Below are 15,311 nucleotides of genomic sequence, written 5' to 3' on the forward strand. Positions count from 1 at the left end.
GGGTATAGAGTTTGAGATCCCTCTCTCTCTTTCTCTCTCTCTCATTCTCTGATAAGCTTTTGTTATTTAGACCTTCTATATCTTTTGCCCATTTATCTATCTTATCCTGAGAGTGGTGTGTGGTCTCCTATTATTAGTTTGTCTGTCAATGTCTCCTTGCCTCTCTTATAGTTTTTGCTTTATAAAGACAGTTGTAGTGTTGTCTGGTGCATAGATGTTTATAACAGTTATGTCTGCATTGTAAATTCTAGTGTTCAAAAATATTCTTATTAGTCATGTTCACACTTATTTTTGCTAGAATTATCTGTCTGATATTATAATCTCTATCCCTATTTGTTTCTTGCCTTCATCCCTTTACTTTAGCCTCTCTGAATTTTGGTGGATCTCTGTATACAGCATATAGTTGGGTCTTGATTTTGAGCCAAATTGAAAACTTTTTTGTTTTAGTAGACAAGTTAAGCCCATTTTCATTTATTTCCATATTGTGTTTGATCTTACTCTGTCATTATACTTTATAATTATGTTTGTTACAGTGTATATTTTCATTCTTTCTATATGTGGTATGTATTCTTTTCCCTTTAATTTTATTATTTTTAAGAGATGGAGTCTTGCTCTAATACCCAAGCTGGAGTATAGTGGCCTGATCATAGCTCACTGTAACCTCCAACTCCAGGGTTTAAGTAATCCTCTCACCTCAGCCTCTTGAGTGGCGAAGATTACAGGCATATGCCACCATGCTTGGCTAATATTTTATTTTTTGTAGAGATGGGGTCTCACTATGTTGCCCAGGCTGGTCTTAAACTTCTGGCCTTGGCTGGGGACAGTGGCTCATGCCTGTATTCCTAGCACTCAGGGAGGCCGAGATGGGAGGATCACTTGAGGTCAGGAGTTTGAGACCAGCCTAAGCATGAGCAAGACCCTGTCTCTAAAATCAACAAACAAACAAATAAATAAAAACAAATAAAATTTAAAAAAATAAAAACAATTTTAAAAAAGAAAAAAGAAAATATTAAAAAGAAGAAAGAACTTCTGGCCTTAAACAATCATCCCCCCTCAGCTTCCAAAAGTGCTAGGATTATAGGCATGAGCCATTGTGCCTGACTACCTTAGTTCTTAATTTTTTCTTTCTTCTTTGGTGTTTAGGAAGGATTATGTTTTTATTCCTGTCACATTACCTTTGTATTTATTCCCTTTTAAAAAGCCATTAGGCCCTCATTTCTAATTTGATCATTCATTAATCAGTTTGTCAGTTTTTAATAGCATCATTTAACTTCTATGTGTTTGTATAAAACAAGTGATGAGGTTATTCCACTTTTCTCAGTCCCTCTTCCTCTCCCTCTCCACCCATTTTTCAGTTGCATTATTTCTACTTTGTCACAACATATACCATATACATTAGTCTTCCACTCTTGTTTTAGATCTATGATTACATATATAAAAATGCTCGTTTCAGTTGTTTTGATAACATTTCCTAGCCATCTCTTAGTTGGAGGAAGGAAGCTTATTTTCTAGTCGATTTCTCTAGAAAGGCTTATGGGTAAAGAATTCCCTTAGTTTTTATATATTTTTTTTTTTTTTTTTTTTTTTTTTTTTTTTTTTTTTTTTTTTTTTTTTTTTTGAGACAGAGTCTCGCTTTGTTGCCCAGGCTAGAGTGAGTGCCGTGGCGTCAGCCTAGCTCACAGCAACCTCAAACTCCTGGGCTCGAGTGATCCTTCTGCCTCAGCCTCCCGGGTAGCTGGGACTACAGGCATGCGCCACCATGCCCGGCTAATTTTTTTTTTTATATATATATCAGTTGGCCAATTAATTTCTTTCTATTTATAGTAGAGACGGGGTCTCGCTCTTGCTCAGGCTGGTTTCGAACTCCTGACCTTGAGCAATCCGCCCGCCTCGGCCTCCCAAGAGCTAGGATTACAGGCGTGAGCCACAGCGCCCGGCCCAGTTTTTATATATTTTAAACTGTTTTTCTGTAGCATTGATGCTAGAAGGGCACCTTGGCTAAATATGAAATTCATGATTCACACTTTGTTTCATTGAATTTCTGAAAAATGCTGCTCCATTGCTGCCTTGCTTTGTATGTTGTTATTGAGAATTCTGATACCAATGTAATCCTTTTGTCCTTATAAGCTATTTGATCTTTTTTGACTGGAGGCCTGGCAATTTTTTCCTTTATCTTGAAGTCTAATAGTTTTACTGTAATATGTCTCAGAATTGACTGTTCTGGTTTAATTTTTCCAGACATCTGGCATATGCTTTCAATATATTAATTTGGTTCTTTTTCGATTTCTAGAATCTTTTCAGTATTAGTTCCATTCCGTTGTATTATTTTTCTCTTTCAAGACTCTATTCTTTCCTGTCTTGTAACTCATGACTTTCTCTGTGACCTTTTTTAATTTTTTAATTTTTTTGAGACAGAGTCTCACTCTTTTGCACTGGTTAGAGTGCCGTGGCATCAGCCTAGCTCACAGCAACCTCAAACTCCTGGGCTCAAATGATCCTCCTGCCTCAGCCTCCAAGGTAGCTGGGACTACAGGTGCATGCCACCATGCCCAGCTAATTTTTTCTATATATTTTTAGTTGGCCAATTAATTTCTTTCTACTTATAGTAGAGATGGGGTCTCACTGCTCAGGCTGGTTTCTAACTCCTGACCTTGGGCGATCCTCCTGCCTTGGCCTCCCAGAATGCTAGGATTACAGGCGTGAGCCACTGCACCCGGCCTCTCTGTGACCTTTTTACTTCTTTCACTAACTCCTTTTCATTCTCTTATCCAAGGTCACCGTGCAAGCCAGTGGTGGAACAGAATTCAGCCCGAGTTCCTCCAGCTCTGAAGTGCCCATTCCACTGTCACTCACTTTGTCTCGTGGGGGGGCAAGGCCACTCTCACTGGCTTGCCACGTGTGAGCCCAAACCATTTCTTTGCCTTGTGATCTATTATGTTCTCATGGCAGTGGGGCCGGCTCCCTGGCATGACGATAGTGATTGCTGGCATTTGGGGTCACTTGGAGCTTGGATGCTCACAGGCCAACAGTATCAGCGCAGCCACTTGGAAATGACAGGCTGCTCAAGGGATTCTGAGTGGAAGAACTTCTGGGAGGCTGCTCAGCTCTGCTGGCAGATGCACACCCAGACCCACCGTTTGTCGGTGGGTGTTCTGTGTGACAGTCCCCCATGCGGGCGGGGATTGCTCGGGCCTGGCTGTGAGCGAGGGACATTGGTGGGGCCTCACTGCTCCACGAGTCTGCCTCTCATTCTTGGACTTCTGTTCATTCACTGCTGTAGGGTGCCATGGTTTGTTTGGAAAGCTCATCTCCAACTTCATTTAGGTCCAAGATCAGCTTTCGAATTATTTATGGTAGCGGGGCATTCTATGTGGGAATTTTTACCAAGTTGTCTTCTGTAGATGCAAAGTGATTAATGTTCACAAATGGATACCATTAATGGGAACCTTGAGAATTTGCTGATTATGTGAATGAATAAGGGTCAAGGAGGGAGCTCAGAGACCCAACCGTTTGTTTTGGCTGTGGAAATATTTCTCCTGTGTGATCTCTGAAGGACTTAGGTCAACACAGCCACTTGTACCGTTAGTCACTTGGCAGCTGAAAGGACACGTGTGTCTTTAGGTGAATTTTCTCTACAATGAGATCATGAGCTTGTAGCTTGCTTAACTTTTCGTGATTTCAACGAGTCCTAACACCCCTGGAACTTAACTTTGTTTCCTGGGCCAAGGCGCCCCTCCCTGTAGAATGGATCATCACGCTGCGCATTCACAGTTTTTTATAAGTGTGGTTCTATAATTTGCCATGTCTTTGTGTAATGTGTGTCCTTCTAAACATTCTCCAGGAAAATACTTAATGGCCAAGCATTACTTACCTAAGCCTCTCTACCTCTCAGAGCTTCAGTTTCCCGATCTGTAAAAAGGAGGAAACTGGTCTCTGTGACCTCAAAAGGCCTGTTCAGGTCTCAGCTGTATTTATCTGTGCACAGCTCGGTCACACCTGCCTCTCTGTAGCAGCAGGTGTGCGGTTTGGATGTGTCACACCCCCCCCCCCCGCCCCCATCTGTCCAGGCGTGTGCACAGGCAGCTCCACTCGGCACATCGTGACCTTTGATGGGCAGAATTTCAAGCTGACTGGCAGCTGTTCTTACGTCCTATTCCAAAACAAGGAGCAGGACCTGGAGGTGATTCTCCACAAAGGCGCCTGCAGCTCTGGGGAGGAGCAGAGCTGCATGAAGTCCATTGAGGTGAAGCACAGCGGCCTCTCGGTGGAGCTCCACGACAACATGGAGGTGAGGGGCGCTGTCTGTGGGCCCCTGGCAAGGCAGCCGCTGAACCTCAGGGCAGATGCCCGGACCTGGTGCAGCTGGCTGTAGCGGGAGCCCTTGTTGGGGACTCGGCCTTCTGCTTAACTAGAGGAACACCAGCTTCTTATGAGGGGTGTATTGCCATCTCCTGTGTCTTGGTGTGATTTCAGGCTGTTATAAGCCCAGATTTGGAAGAGAGAATCAATTTCAGATAGTGTGAGATTGTGACCTTAGTGCCAGCTTCTGGCACGGGTAGAGAATTGGGAGTGGTACCAGGACTCAGGGTGCGTTATGAGCCCGGTGCCTGAGCCCTGTGAGCTCTCCAAAGGGAGATCTTTAGGGCCTAAATTAGGGCCTTTGAAAATATTCAGGGCCAAAACAAAATGTATGGCTCCACAATTTGAAAAGAAAACTGCAAAACTGGTTTAAATAAATGTTTGATAAAATGTTTATAAAAAGGTTTCGTTATGCCATCCTCTTTGCTTGTTCCTATAGGAAGCATAAATATTTCATTGTGTGGAAAGAGCTTGTAGGCTAGATTTTCTCATTTTGCAAGAATTCTTGAATAAGAACAATGACTGCTGAAAAGTCATAGTTAGTCATATATTAAGTGAATAACTTATAGCCCAAAATTCTAAAGTCAAAATGATTTAAAAGAAAACCCTTCAAATTTTTATAGCCAAAATTATATTCATCACAGGACCTGAGTGCAGTTCAGTATGTTTGATATGCTATAAGGTGGGGCCACCAAAGTAAGGACTTCTCTTGACACGCTTACACACAAAAAAGACTTAAAGTAGTCCTGGTAGATGTCCTGGAGACACTGCCCCAGTGAGTCGGCAAAATGGCAGCTTTCCCGGCCCGCCTTGGAGGGGTCGCCCTTCCCTGCTGAGTCCCACAGGCCTCTCCCTGGGCTCCAGGTTCCAGGTGCACGGCTGTCTGTGTGGCACATCAACAACAGCCGGTTCTCTGGTGGAGCTCCGGGAAGCCCCGTCGTCTCAGGAGCCCTGCTGGCGGCCGCAGGGCGTGTGGCTGACGCTGCCGTTCAGGGCGATGCATGTGCCCCGACTCTCAGTAACCTCGGTGGGAAGCCAAGGGGCAGGTCCAGACTCCTCATCGCTAGCACTGCCGACGAGCCTTTTCTTTTCCCGGCAGGTGACGGTGAATGGGAGACTGGTGTCTGTCCCTTATGAGGGTGGGAACATGGAAGTCAGCATCTATGGTGCCGTCATGCACGAGCTCAGATTCAGCCGTCTCGGCCACATCCTCACATTCACGCCGCAAAACAATGAGTTCCAGCTGCAGCTCAGCCCCAAGACCTTTGCTTCGAAGATGTACGGTCTCTGTGGTAAGGACGTTTCCTTAGCACCCACCTTACGTTTGTACACCTCACTTGCTGTGCCCAGAGGGCTCTTGGATGCTTATTATTTCTGGGTCCATTGTCAAGGACCCGGCAGCAAGGGTCAGAGCCTGGTGGGGATGGAGAACGGCCAGTCTCCGGCATCAGGGACTCGGTACCCAGGGCTGCCAGTGTCGCCTTTTGTTCTTTCTCTAGGGATCTGCGATGAGAATGGGGCCAATGACTTCATGCTGAGGGACGGCACAGTCACCTCGGACTGGAAAGCGCTTGTCCAGGAGTGGACCGTGCAGCAGCCGGGGCAGACGTGCCAGCCCGTTCCCGAGGAGCAGTGCTCTGTCCTCGACAGCTCCCGCTGCCAGGTCCTGCTGTCAGCCGTGTTCGCTGAGTGCCACCAGGTCCTGGCTCCAGCCACGTTCTATGCCATCTGCCAGCAGGACAGCTGCCGCCAGGAGCGAGTGTGTGACGTGATCGCCTCTTATGCCCACCTCTGCCGGACCAGTGGGGTCTGTGTCGACTGGAGGACAAGCAGTTTCTGTGGTGGGTCTCCCTGTGCACCTCCGAGGACCCTGAGACCAGCGAAATGGCCTCTGGTTCTTTATCTGGCTAATAAAGACGAAAAGCCCTGCCTTTCCTATGACCCGGGATTTGGTTAGGATCCAGTAAGATGGTAGACGTATATAGGCAGACCTATATGTCTGCCTTGAATGCAGAGCTTGTATGTAAATTAAAGAATGATTCTTTCCATTAATATTTCCATAGTTCCAATATGATTTTAATGTATTAGACACATTCAGGCATCAGCAAAGGACTGAATAACCAGTCACACTGAATTTGAAATTCCACCGAGCTTTAGCAAACGCTCATAGTGTAGACCACTATGAGCAGGATTTTTTTGTAATTTCAAAATATTATAGGGGTACAAACATTTTGGTTACATATAATGCCTTTTATGAGCAGAATTTTGAAGTTTGAGTAGAATCATGCCATTTGGTGACCAAAATGCTTCTTAATTGCAAATACACAGGATTGCGAGTACGGATGTCCTCCCCCTGCGATCAGCTTCTGGACTTGGGCTGGGCATTTATTTATTATTTAAAATATAGGGCAGACATGGATCCTGCCCTCCAGGGGTGCTGGAGTGAAAAGAACAATGAACTTGAAATCCTCAATTATCACACGTGGTCCTTGACTGTTTTCTAAGGGAAACCACTACGTACAAGCATGTTGGAGCCTCAGACTTTCTTATCATAGAGCTGTCAGCAGCTCTAACCTGGGGTGTCCTTGTCCCAGCTTACCAGGCCATCGGCTGTTCTCTTAGTCTTTCTGGACTAAGCTTCTGTATCTTAGGATGGGACAGTTGGACTGGGCAACACTTAGGTTCCTTTGAGCTCTGATTTTTGGAGTCTATGTGGACAACACTGCCTCCTCTCAACCTGCCTGCAGATCAAGGGCAAATGTTAGCTTTTAAGTTGCCAGAGCACCTGTGCCTGCTGATTCCGCTGTGTACTTCCTGGCTACTTACTGTGCATACAGAGAAAACCCTTGGTGCTCCAATCCTTGGGGACCTCCACCACCTGCCATGGCGTCATGAGCATGTGAGAAAGTCCCTGGGCAGGTCAGAACGGGAGAAGTGAATCGCCCTGTGGCTCCTCTCCTGAGGCAGCTCTTTGTCGCTGTGGACTCCTTACTTAATTTTAAGAAGATTTTAAAGCATCAAATATATCTGTATTTAAAAAAAGGACCACAAAACCTCCTAAGAACACACAGGTTCACATAGTTAGGATTAGATTTGGCAGCAAGAAGCAGAGAAATAAAATTTTTGGTCATACTGCTGGCCAGATCCGCTCCGCCGATTCTGGGTTCAAATTGGATTCTGGCTTTTTGCTCGGCCCTCACATGGGTGTGGTCTTCTGCAGGGTTTAAGACGGAGCACTCGCTGTCACCTTCATGTCCCTGCAGCAGGATGCTAGCAGGAGGGGAAAGCGACAAAGAACACGCGCAGCTGTCCTTTTAAGGTTCCTGGGGGCTGCCATGGGATGCTGCACTTCCTCTGACAGTTCGCTGGGTGGCGCCTGTTCTCAGGACTGGGTTGGGTTGCAGGTGGGGATGGGGAGTGCAGTCCTACTCTGGATGGTCGCGTGTCCAGATCAAAGTTCCGTTTCCATGGAAGATGAGGAGAACGGTGATGGGCAGAAACCAGCCCTCCCTGTCCCAGCGGTTTGTCGGATGATTGAGCATGTCGCGCCAGCTGTGCCTCTGTTTCCCTCCATTGATGTGGGCCTTTGGGACTGACCTCCTCCTCTGTCTGCAGCTATGTCCTGCCCGCTGTCCCTGGTGTACAACCACTGCGAGCGCGGCTGTCCCCGGCACTGTGACGGCAACGCGAGCTCCTGCGGGGAACATCCCTCGGAAGGCTGCTTCTGCCCGCCGGGCCAGGTCCTGCTGGAAGGCGGCTGTGTCCCCGAGGAGGCCTGCTCGCAGTGCGTGGGTGAGGACGGAGCGCGGCACCAGGTAGGGGCCCGGCCTCTCACGTGGGGCTTCCTCCCTCTGGGGTTGCTGGGGAGCAGTGCTCACCAGTGATTGTCCCCTTCCAACTGTGGCTCTCAAGGGGATCACTGAGGATTAGGGAGGCAGTACTGCAGAATGGCTTTGAACTCAGATCTGGGTTCAAATCCTGGGTCTGTCATGTATTATCTGTGGGATCAAACACTGCAGTATTGTTACCACATTATTATTATTTTCATTTGTATTATTATATTCATGTAAGTAGAACAATATAGGAACCCAGGAGGGAAAGGGAAAAGAATATTTTATATGGTAATGTCTGCCATTATTAACATACATCATGTACCTTGATTGTGCCAAACACTATATATTCGTTATCTCAATGTTTTCCAAAGGCGTGTTTTGATTTCTTGTGGTCAAGTGAGTTTAAAGAACTCATTTATTTATTTAAAATTTTTTAAAAAATGATTTTTTGTAAAGATGAGGTCTCACTTTGTTGTCCAGGCTGGTCTCAAACTCCTGGGCTCAAGCGATCCTCCCACCTTGGCCTCCCAAAGTGCTGGGTTTACAGGTGTGAGCTACCGTGCCCAGTTTAAAGAACTCTAGCTAAACATAGTTACACAAGCTTCCTTTATACAGGACTCTTAGAGCTTTCAATGTGCTGTTGTACACTGCAAATATTTAAGAGGGTTTTTGCTTCTCAGACTAATTTGACCACAGAGCGTGCATGTGTGTGGTGGCGTGTGTAGGTGTGTGTACAGCACACGTGCGTGTGTGTGTAACCTCCCTTTGGACTAGGGCTCTACTCGATACACTAGGATATCCTCCGTTACTCGTAAATACTCACAAAAACCTGTGCGAAAACTGAGACCTAAGGCACGTAGTAACTTGCCCATGGGCGCGGTTTGTAAGTGGCAGAGTTGGGAACTGGACTGTAAGGATGTGGCTGTTCCCACTATATGAAATGGCCCTTTTGCTACATCTTTTTTGGACTGATTTGCTTGGTAGACATTGAGACATCAATTCCTTTAGCTCCTTAAGAGTAATCGAGCACTTTGTGAAAGGATATTTACCAAACTCCCCCATCTTGGCCTAAAATGGCAGTCATATCTTTTCAAAGTCGACGCCAGCAATATTGTAGGATCTGTGTGTCTGTGCACGTGTGAACGTGTGCCGTGTCCCCGTCCTGTGACAGCGAAACTACAGACCATGGTGGAGGTAGGAGCATATTTGGCCGCTAGCAAAGGAGAGTGTGTTCTATATTATTCGAGACTAGCACCTTCATCGTCACCAAGGAGGACCATCATCACTAAGTGGACAGCTGGGTGACTTGCCACTCTGTTTAATCACAACTCGGGGAACTCATGGCAGAGCTAGCTAACCAGCCTGGAGAGTAATGGAAACGGTATTCTAGTAACTACACTGTTTTGTCTCTGATATTGTAAGCTGGAAAATGGACCATTTTGTTTGATTCCTCCCAAAGCTCTATAGGGTCATTATCACAAGTCCTATGGAATGTGAGAAGCCTGAGGCTCAAATGACATGAGGCCATAAAGCTGGGATTCCTGTTTACTCGTCGCCCCATGGTGTCCTAGCTCTGCCATTGATCACACTAGAACTCTGAGCTAGCTGGTATCCACGTGAGCGTGGGCACCCATCTGGGATATTGCGTGGACGGGTCTCACCTGCTCTAGTTTAGTTGTCGAGCTTTGTCCTAGCGGACCCCACTTGTTCTCATGTAGAATAGACAAGCTAGGAGAGAAGCTCCATCCTGCTCGGCCACCACATGTCAACTTGCCAAGTTAAGAAGTTGCCTGTTCTATGATATTTCCTAAATAAGCTGGCAATGCCTTACATTCCTCTCCCTGATGTGTATAGCTCCTGGGCTCCCTTGGGGCTCGAATGATGGGTGCCGTTTACATGTGGGGCCAGTGCCCCATGGTAATTTCAGTTTCTGGGGTTGCTGGGAGTGGCAAAGTGCTTGCTCTCCGAGGGAGGCAGAGTGGTCTCCACCCTGTTCCTCTGCTTTCTGTGATGAGAGGTGAGCTCACGTGTGCTGTGGTTCTGGCTCCATGAGTATCAGATGCCTGCAGGGGCCCGAGAGCAGGAAGCCTGTGGGTTTGTTCTTGGTGTCTCTGGCCCCACTTCCCTTCACGCTCCTCTGTGATGCCACTAACCCTCACTGCTCGCCTCACCTTCGGTCCAGCACTCAGAGTATGCACTTGAGTTGAGTCAAGAATCCTTCCAAATGGTGAAATATTTGACACAGAAACCATCTTATAAATACATTTTTAAAAGTCAAGTAACATAAAATCAGTCAATAAAAAGACCAATTTTGGAAACACAGCCAGTTTTAGTTGTTTCAGAAAATATAGATTGAATGGATGAAAACAAATATCCACCCACCTGCCTTTCCAGCTTTTACTTTTAAAGCAGAGAAAGAATAAAAATCCAATATGAAGATCATTTCCATTAAATGAATTTTTTAAAACCGAAAAATAAAGCCCAGAAAACATTTCTTCAGGGAAATAAACCAGGGTATAAAACTATTATAGTAACTTCAGGAGGACAAAATATTTACTAGTTGCCATAGCTTTAGCTTATTTTACAGAATGGAGTGTAAAGATCCGAGCCTTTGCAGCAGGCTCAGAGGGGCCCAGAGCACGCACAGGCTGTCCCTTGCTCCCTGCTGCTGCTGCTGGGGCTGTGCCACAGGCACAAGCTCAGCCACAACTGCGTCCACCGCCAGGAGCCTGGAGCCCCCGTTCCCCTCCCTCCGCCTCTCCATAGCCGGCTCAGCGCTCGCCTTTCATCCTCATCTTCCGTGAAGTCCTCCTGCCGGTGGTGGGTGGTGCGTGACGACTCGCCGCCCTTCTCTGACCTTGGGGTCTGAAGACTTCAGTTTCCCCCCACTATATTCCCTGTAGGCTGTTCTTTTGTCCCCTGTATTTAGCCTTTGACTCCGGCTGGCTCTCATACCTGTTTTGTCCCCGGCCCTGGAACCTGGCAGGTGCGACGGGCCTGCCTACAGTTGGCCTGGCCTGTGCAGGAGTGCCACCTGCTGGCCACTTTGCTGCATAGCCTGGCCAGGCCTGGAGAGCCGCCACCATCACTGTCAGAAGCTCAGCCTTCGCTTTTTTGGGGTGGTTGATTCTGTCCCCTGCCTGCGGTGGGCCTCATTTAAGCTTCCTGGGAAAATGAAAACCCCTGGAGAAGGAGGTTGAACACCTGCTTTTGGTCATCTTTTGTGGTGTTGCCCACTTTCAGGATAATTGGAAGGTTATATGATTTGTTTTTTTTTGAGACAGAGTGTCACTCTGTCCCCCCAGCTAGAGTGCAGTGGCATCATCATAGCTCACAGCAACCGCCAACTCCTGGGCTCAAGCCATCCTCCTGCCTCAGCCTCCCGAGTAGCTGGGACTACACAAACATGCCACGGCGCCCGACTACGTTTTCTGTTTTTAGTAGAGGTGGGGTCTCGCTCTTGCTCGGGCTGGTCTTGAACTCCTGAGCTCAGGGGATCTTCCCACTTCCACCTCCCAGAGTGCTAGGATTTCAGCTGTGAGCCACTGCACCCGGCCTGATTTGTTCTTGAGTTTAGATGTCTGAGGTCCACATTTAAAAAGAGACAGAGAAAAAAAGAAAACCAAAACATATACAAAACATAACCCTCTCCACTCTCATTTCATCACTCCGCCTGCCCCAGCCCTCCAGCGCCCTGTGCTCTTCTCTGGGTCTCCCAGTCCCTGGAGAAACCGCGGAATGACACTGCTGCAGCCTCTGTTTTGTTTTTCTGTTCCTGGCCCTTCCCTCTCCCACCCTGCGCGCTGTCACCAGGCTGTCTCTGTTAGCGCCCCTCTCTGAGGCAGCGTCAGGGGTGAGGGCAGACTCCTGCAGTGGACAGCACGGCCTCCACCCCGTTCCCCAGCCTGCCTGCCTGGCCCCGCCATGCGCAGGTCACTCGTCCCCACCTGCCCCCAGGAGCATGCCCTCTTCTGCCCCTTCGTTCCTTCTGTTCCCACCTGGGATCCCCTGCCTCCCCGTTGCCCGTGTCCTTCCCCTGCTTCACGGGGGTGGTGTCCTCAGACAGCCCGGAGCACACGGCCCTAGTGACTCCTTTGCACTTCTATGGCTCCTGCATTTTTCATTCTTAGAAAAAGCCTTATTGAGGTATGATTTACATGCAAGAAACAGCACATATTAAAGTGTGTACAGTTTGGCGAGTTTTGAAGGCACATATACACATAAAACCGTCATTGTGAGCCAGATAGTGAATTTCAGTTGTTTCCAAGTTTCCTTATGCCCTTTCTGATGTGTCCCCGGCCCCGACAGCTGCTGGTTTGCTTTCTGTCACTGGGGTCCTTTCGCATCTTCTGGGGTTTTGTGTAAATGGGAATCACACGGTGGGCACTCCTGTTTTGCCCGGCTTCCTTCGCTCAGCATAATGCCTTTGAGATTGATGCGTGCGTGTGTTTCGATGGTCTGTTCCTTTTTATTGCTGAGGCCAGAATGCTGCTCACGTCCTGGATGTGCCACCTGGTCACGTTACTTGACTTCCTGGTGCCTCAGTTTCATCATTTGTAAATGCAGATAATAACAGTACTTACCAGATAGGGTTATTATCAGGGAAATAAACAAACGTAAAGCCCGTAGAAAAGCGTCTTGGACGTGTTTAATGTTAGTTAGCACTGAGAGGCAGCCGAGCGCAGTGGCTGGAAACGTGGGTTCTGGGCCCCGTCCTAGCTCTGCTGTGATGACGGGGCAACCCGAGCCGGTGCCTGGGCTTCCTCTTTTGTAGGGTGGGGTGAGGAATGAAAACGTCCCCGGCTGGGATTGCAGTGAGGATTACGCGAGTCGGTCAAACGAAGCCCTTAACGCAGCGGCACACAGCGGGCGCTGTTCAAGTGCTGGCCGTTGCGTGCATTGACTGGGCAGAAGACGTGCCGGGGCAGGACCGGGGTGGGGGGCCCATCCGAGGAGGGCCGGGCTCTGGGGGAGGGCGTTTACGTGGGGCTCTTTGATCTTCCCTCTTAGCGGACAGATTGCTGATTGAGGCAGATGGAATAAGTGAGACCTTCTTGACCTGGGAACTTTCTAGAGGTGTTTATTCAGGGGCAATTTAACCTGAATCTAATTTTGTTTAAATTTAATCTGATGGCTGAGTGTGGAGGTAGACCGAGTCCTGGCTCTGCGTTCCTCTTGCTGTGCGCCAGGCCCGGTTTCCTGCTGCCCACAGCCGTCCTGTGAGGCAGGCCCGAGCACCAGGTGAGGAAACTGAGGCATGGAGGAAGGTGGCCCATACTGGGCTTCAGGTGTTCCTGACTTCAGAGCTGGTGCTGTGGGGCTGTGTGCGACCTTGAGGGCGTTGCTTTGCATCCCGGCGGCCCCTCATCTGAAAAGCCAGAGAACTAACTGCCCTCGGCGTCTGACTTCACTTCCGGCATCAACAGTGTGAGATTCGAAGAGCTTTGCTGCCCCCAAGTCTTCCTGCCCCTTTGTCTTATGTCCAGAAACAAATGAAATTTCTTTCCCTCGAGCTACATCTTAATTTTTCCATTGGCCCGAGAAGTGACTAGCACTGTGGTGCGAGACCTCCGGCACGGTGCCGCCTCTTCCCTCCCAGAACCTTAGAGTCCTCTCAACGTGCCTTTGTTCGTCTGCGAGGCCCTGGCGGAGGGACAGCCAGGGAGCTGGCCCTGGCGAGAGGCAGCCGAGCCAGAGCCGGGGGAGAGCTGGCTTCCTCGAGCTCCGGGGCCTTGGGCGTCCTGTGCCCTTGCTGAAGCCCGCTTTCCCCGCAGTTCCTGGAAGCCTGGGTCCCGGCCCACCAGCCCTGCCAGCTCTGCACCTGCCTCAGCGGGCGCAAGGTCAACTGCACGGCACAGCCCTGCCCCACGGCCAAAGGTGAGCGAGTCCACCCTGCGTGGTGCTCTGGGAGGAAGACGGCCCCCTGGAGGCCCCCGGCACCGTCGTCAGGCCTGGCAGAGCAGATCCAAGTGCTGGCGCGGAGAGCCGATCTCCCCGACCAGCCTGGCCTGCATCCCCTCGCTGGGCACGGGGCACCGACACTCTCAGACTGAACCCTGCCCGCCTATCTGTGCCTTGGTGCGCAGACTCCGAGTCCCCTGGGAGGGAAATGTGAGGTGTCATCAGGACAGTGGGGAGGCTCATTTGTCAGAGGTCCCAGGGCCTGGACGCTTGGGGGACAACGGTACAGAGCCTGTGCCGGGTCTCAGTGCGTGAGAGCGTTCCAAATCCAGCACTGTCAGTCCTTCCCGGGCTGCACGTTATTCATTCTCTGACCTTCTCCTCCAGCTCCCGCGTGTGGCCCGTGCGAGGTGGCCCGTCTCCGCCAGGACGCAGAGCAGTGCTGCCCCGACTACGAGTGTGGTATGTCCCCCTGGAGGTCTCTCCAGGCCCCGGCGCCAGCCCAGGTGCAGCCTGCTGTGGTGCCGAGGGCGGGTGTGTTCTCAGGCGCAGGTGCGCCAGAGGAGGTGGGAAGGCTGACTAGATGTTCCAAGTAGATGGAAAGAGTTATCCCTGGAGAATGGGATTTGGCTCCTAGAAAAACCCTACCAGACATACATTTTTAAATGCAAGGGCTGACAGCATGAATAAAATAGTGGTGTGATCGCTGGGGCTACAGAGAGTCACTGAAGACAAAGACATCTTCCTTTTAGGTAAGGTTTTGAGGCCACTAGCTGTAGAGCCTGCCACACACAGGGCACTTGGAGTTCAGAGGGTGATCTGTCAGAGGCTTTCACGATAGGCTTGCAAACTACAAAGTGAGTAATGGGATGAATGATGATAATTCAATTAATCCGGAGCTGATGGAATTATGGTTCACATGGCAGGAAATCACTAATGTCCTTGTCCCTGTCCTGTCCGATGTGTTTATTAATTGTTCAGATGAAGACATAAAGCACAGGCTTGCAAAATTTACAGTGATGCAGATCTTCCAGGGAGAGCAAATCGATCAAGGGATAGTCCAAGGATCTAAAAGAGAATTAAATAATCTGAGAAATTTGCTTTTGCTGATAAAATTTATCAGCCATAAATGGAAGTCCCATAGGGGAGGGGGATCTGAGTTGAGAATGGTTCCTGCAAAGTAGGTCTTAGAATGTTAGCAGTGGTGAGAACTGGAGG

General features: G+C 48.9%; 1 protein-coding gene across 1 annotated transcript in view; it reads left to right on the forward strand.

The window, feature by feature from the left end:
• VWF (von Willebrand factor) overlaps nt 1-15,311 on the forward strand; it is a 147,147-nt gene that overhangs the window by 102,466 nt on the left and 29,370 nt on the right. The window contains exons 35-40 of the mRNA XM_012760580.2: nt 4,068-4,288; nt 5,459-5,651; nt 5,859-6,200; nt 7,975-8,174; nt 13,967-14,069; nt 14,481-14,555. Of these exons, the coding sequence (XP_012616034.2) occupies nt 4,068-4,288; nt 5,459-5,651; nt 5,859-6,200; nt 7,975-8,174; nt 13,967-14,069; nt 14,481-14,555 (1,134 nt within the window). The remainder of the gene's footprint in view (nt 1-4,067; nt 4,289-5,458; nt 5,652-5,858; nt 6,201-7,974; nt 8,175-13,966; nt 14,070-14,480; nt 14,556-15,311) is intronic.

This window comes from Microcebus murinus, chromosome 10 (assembly GCF_040939455.1).
Source record: "Microcebus murinus isolate Inina chromosome 10, M.murinus_Inina_mat1.0, whole genome shotgun sequence".
Lineage (NCBI taxonomy): Eukaryota > Metazoa > Chordata > Mammalia > Primates > Cheirogaleidae > Microcebus > Microcebus murinus.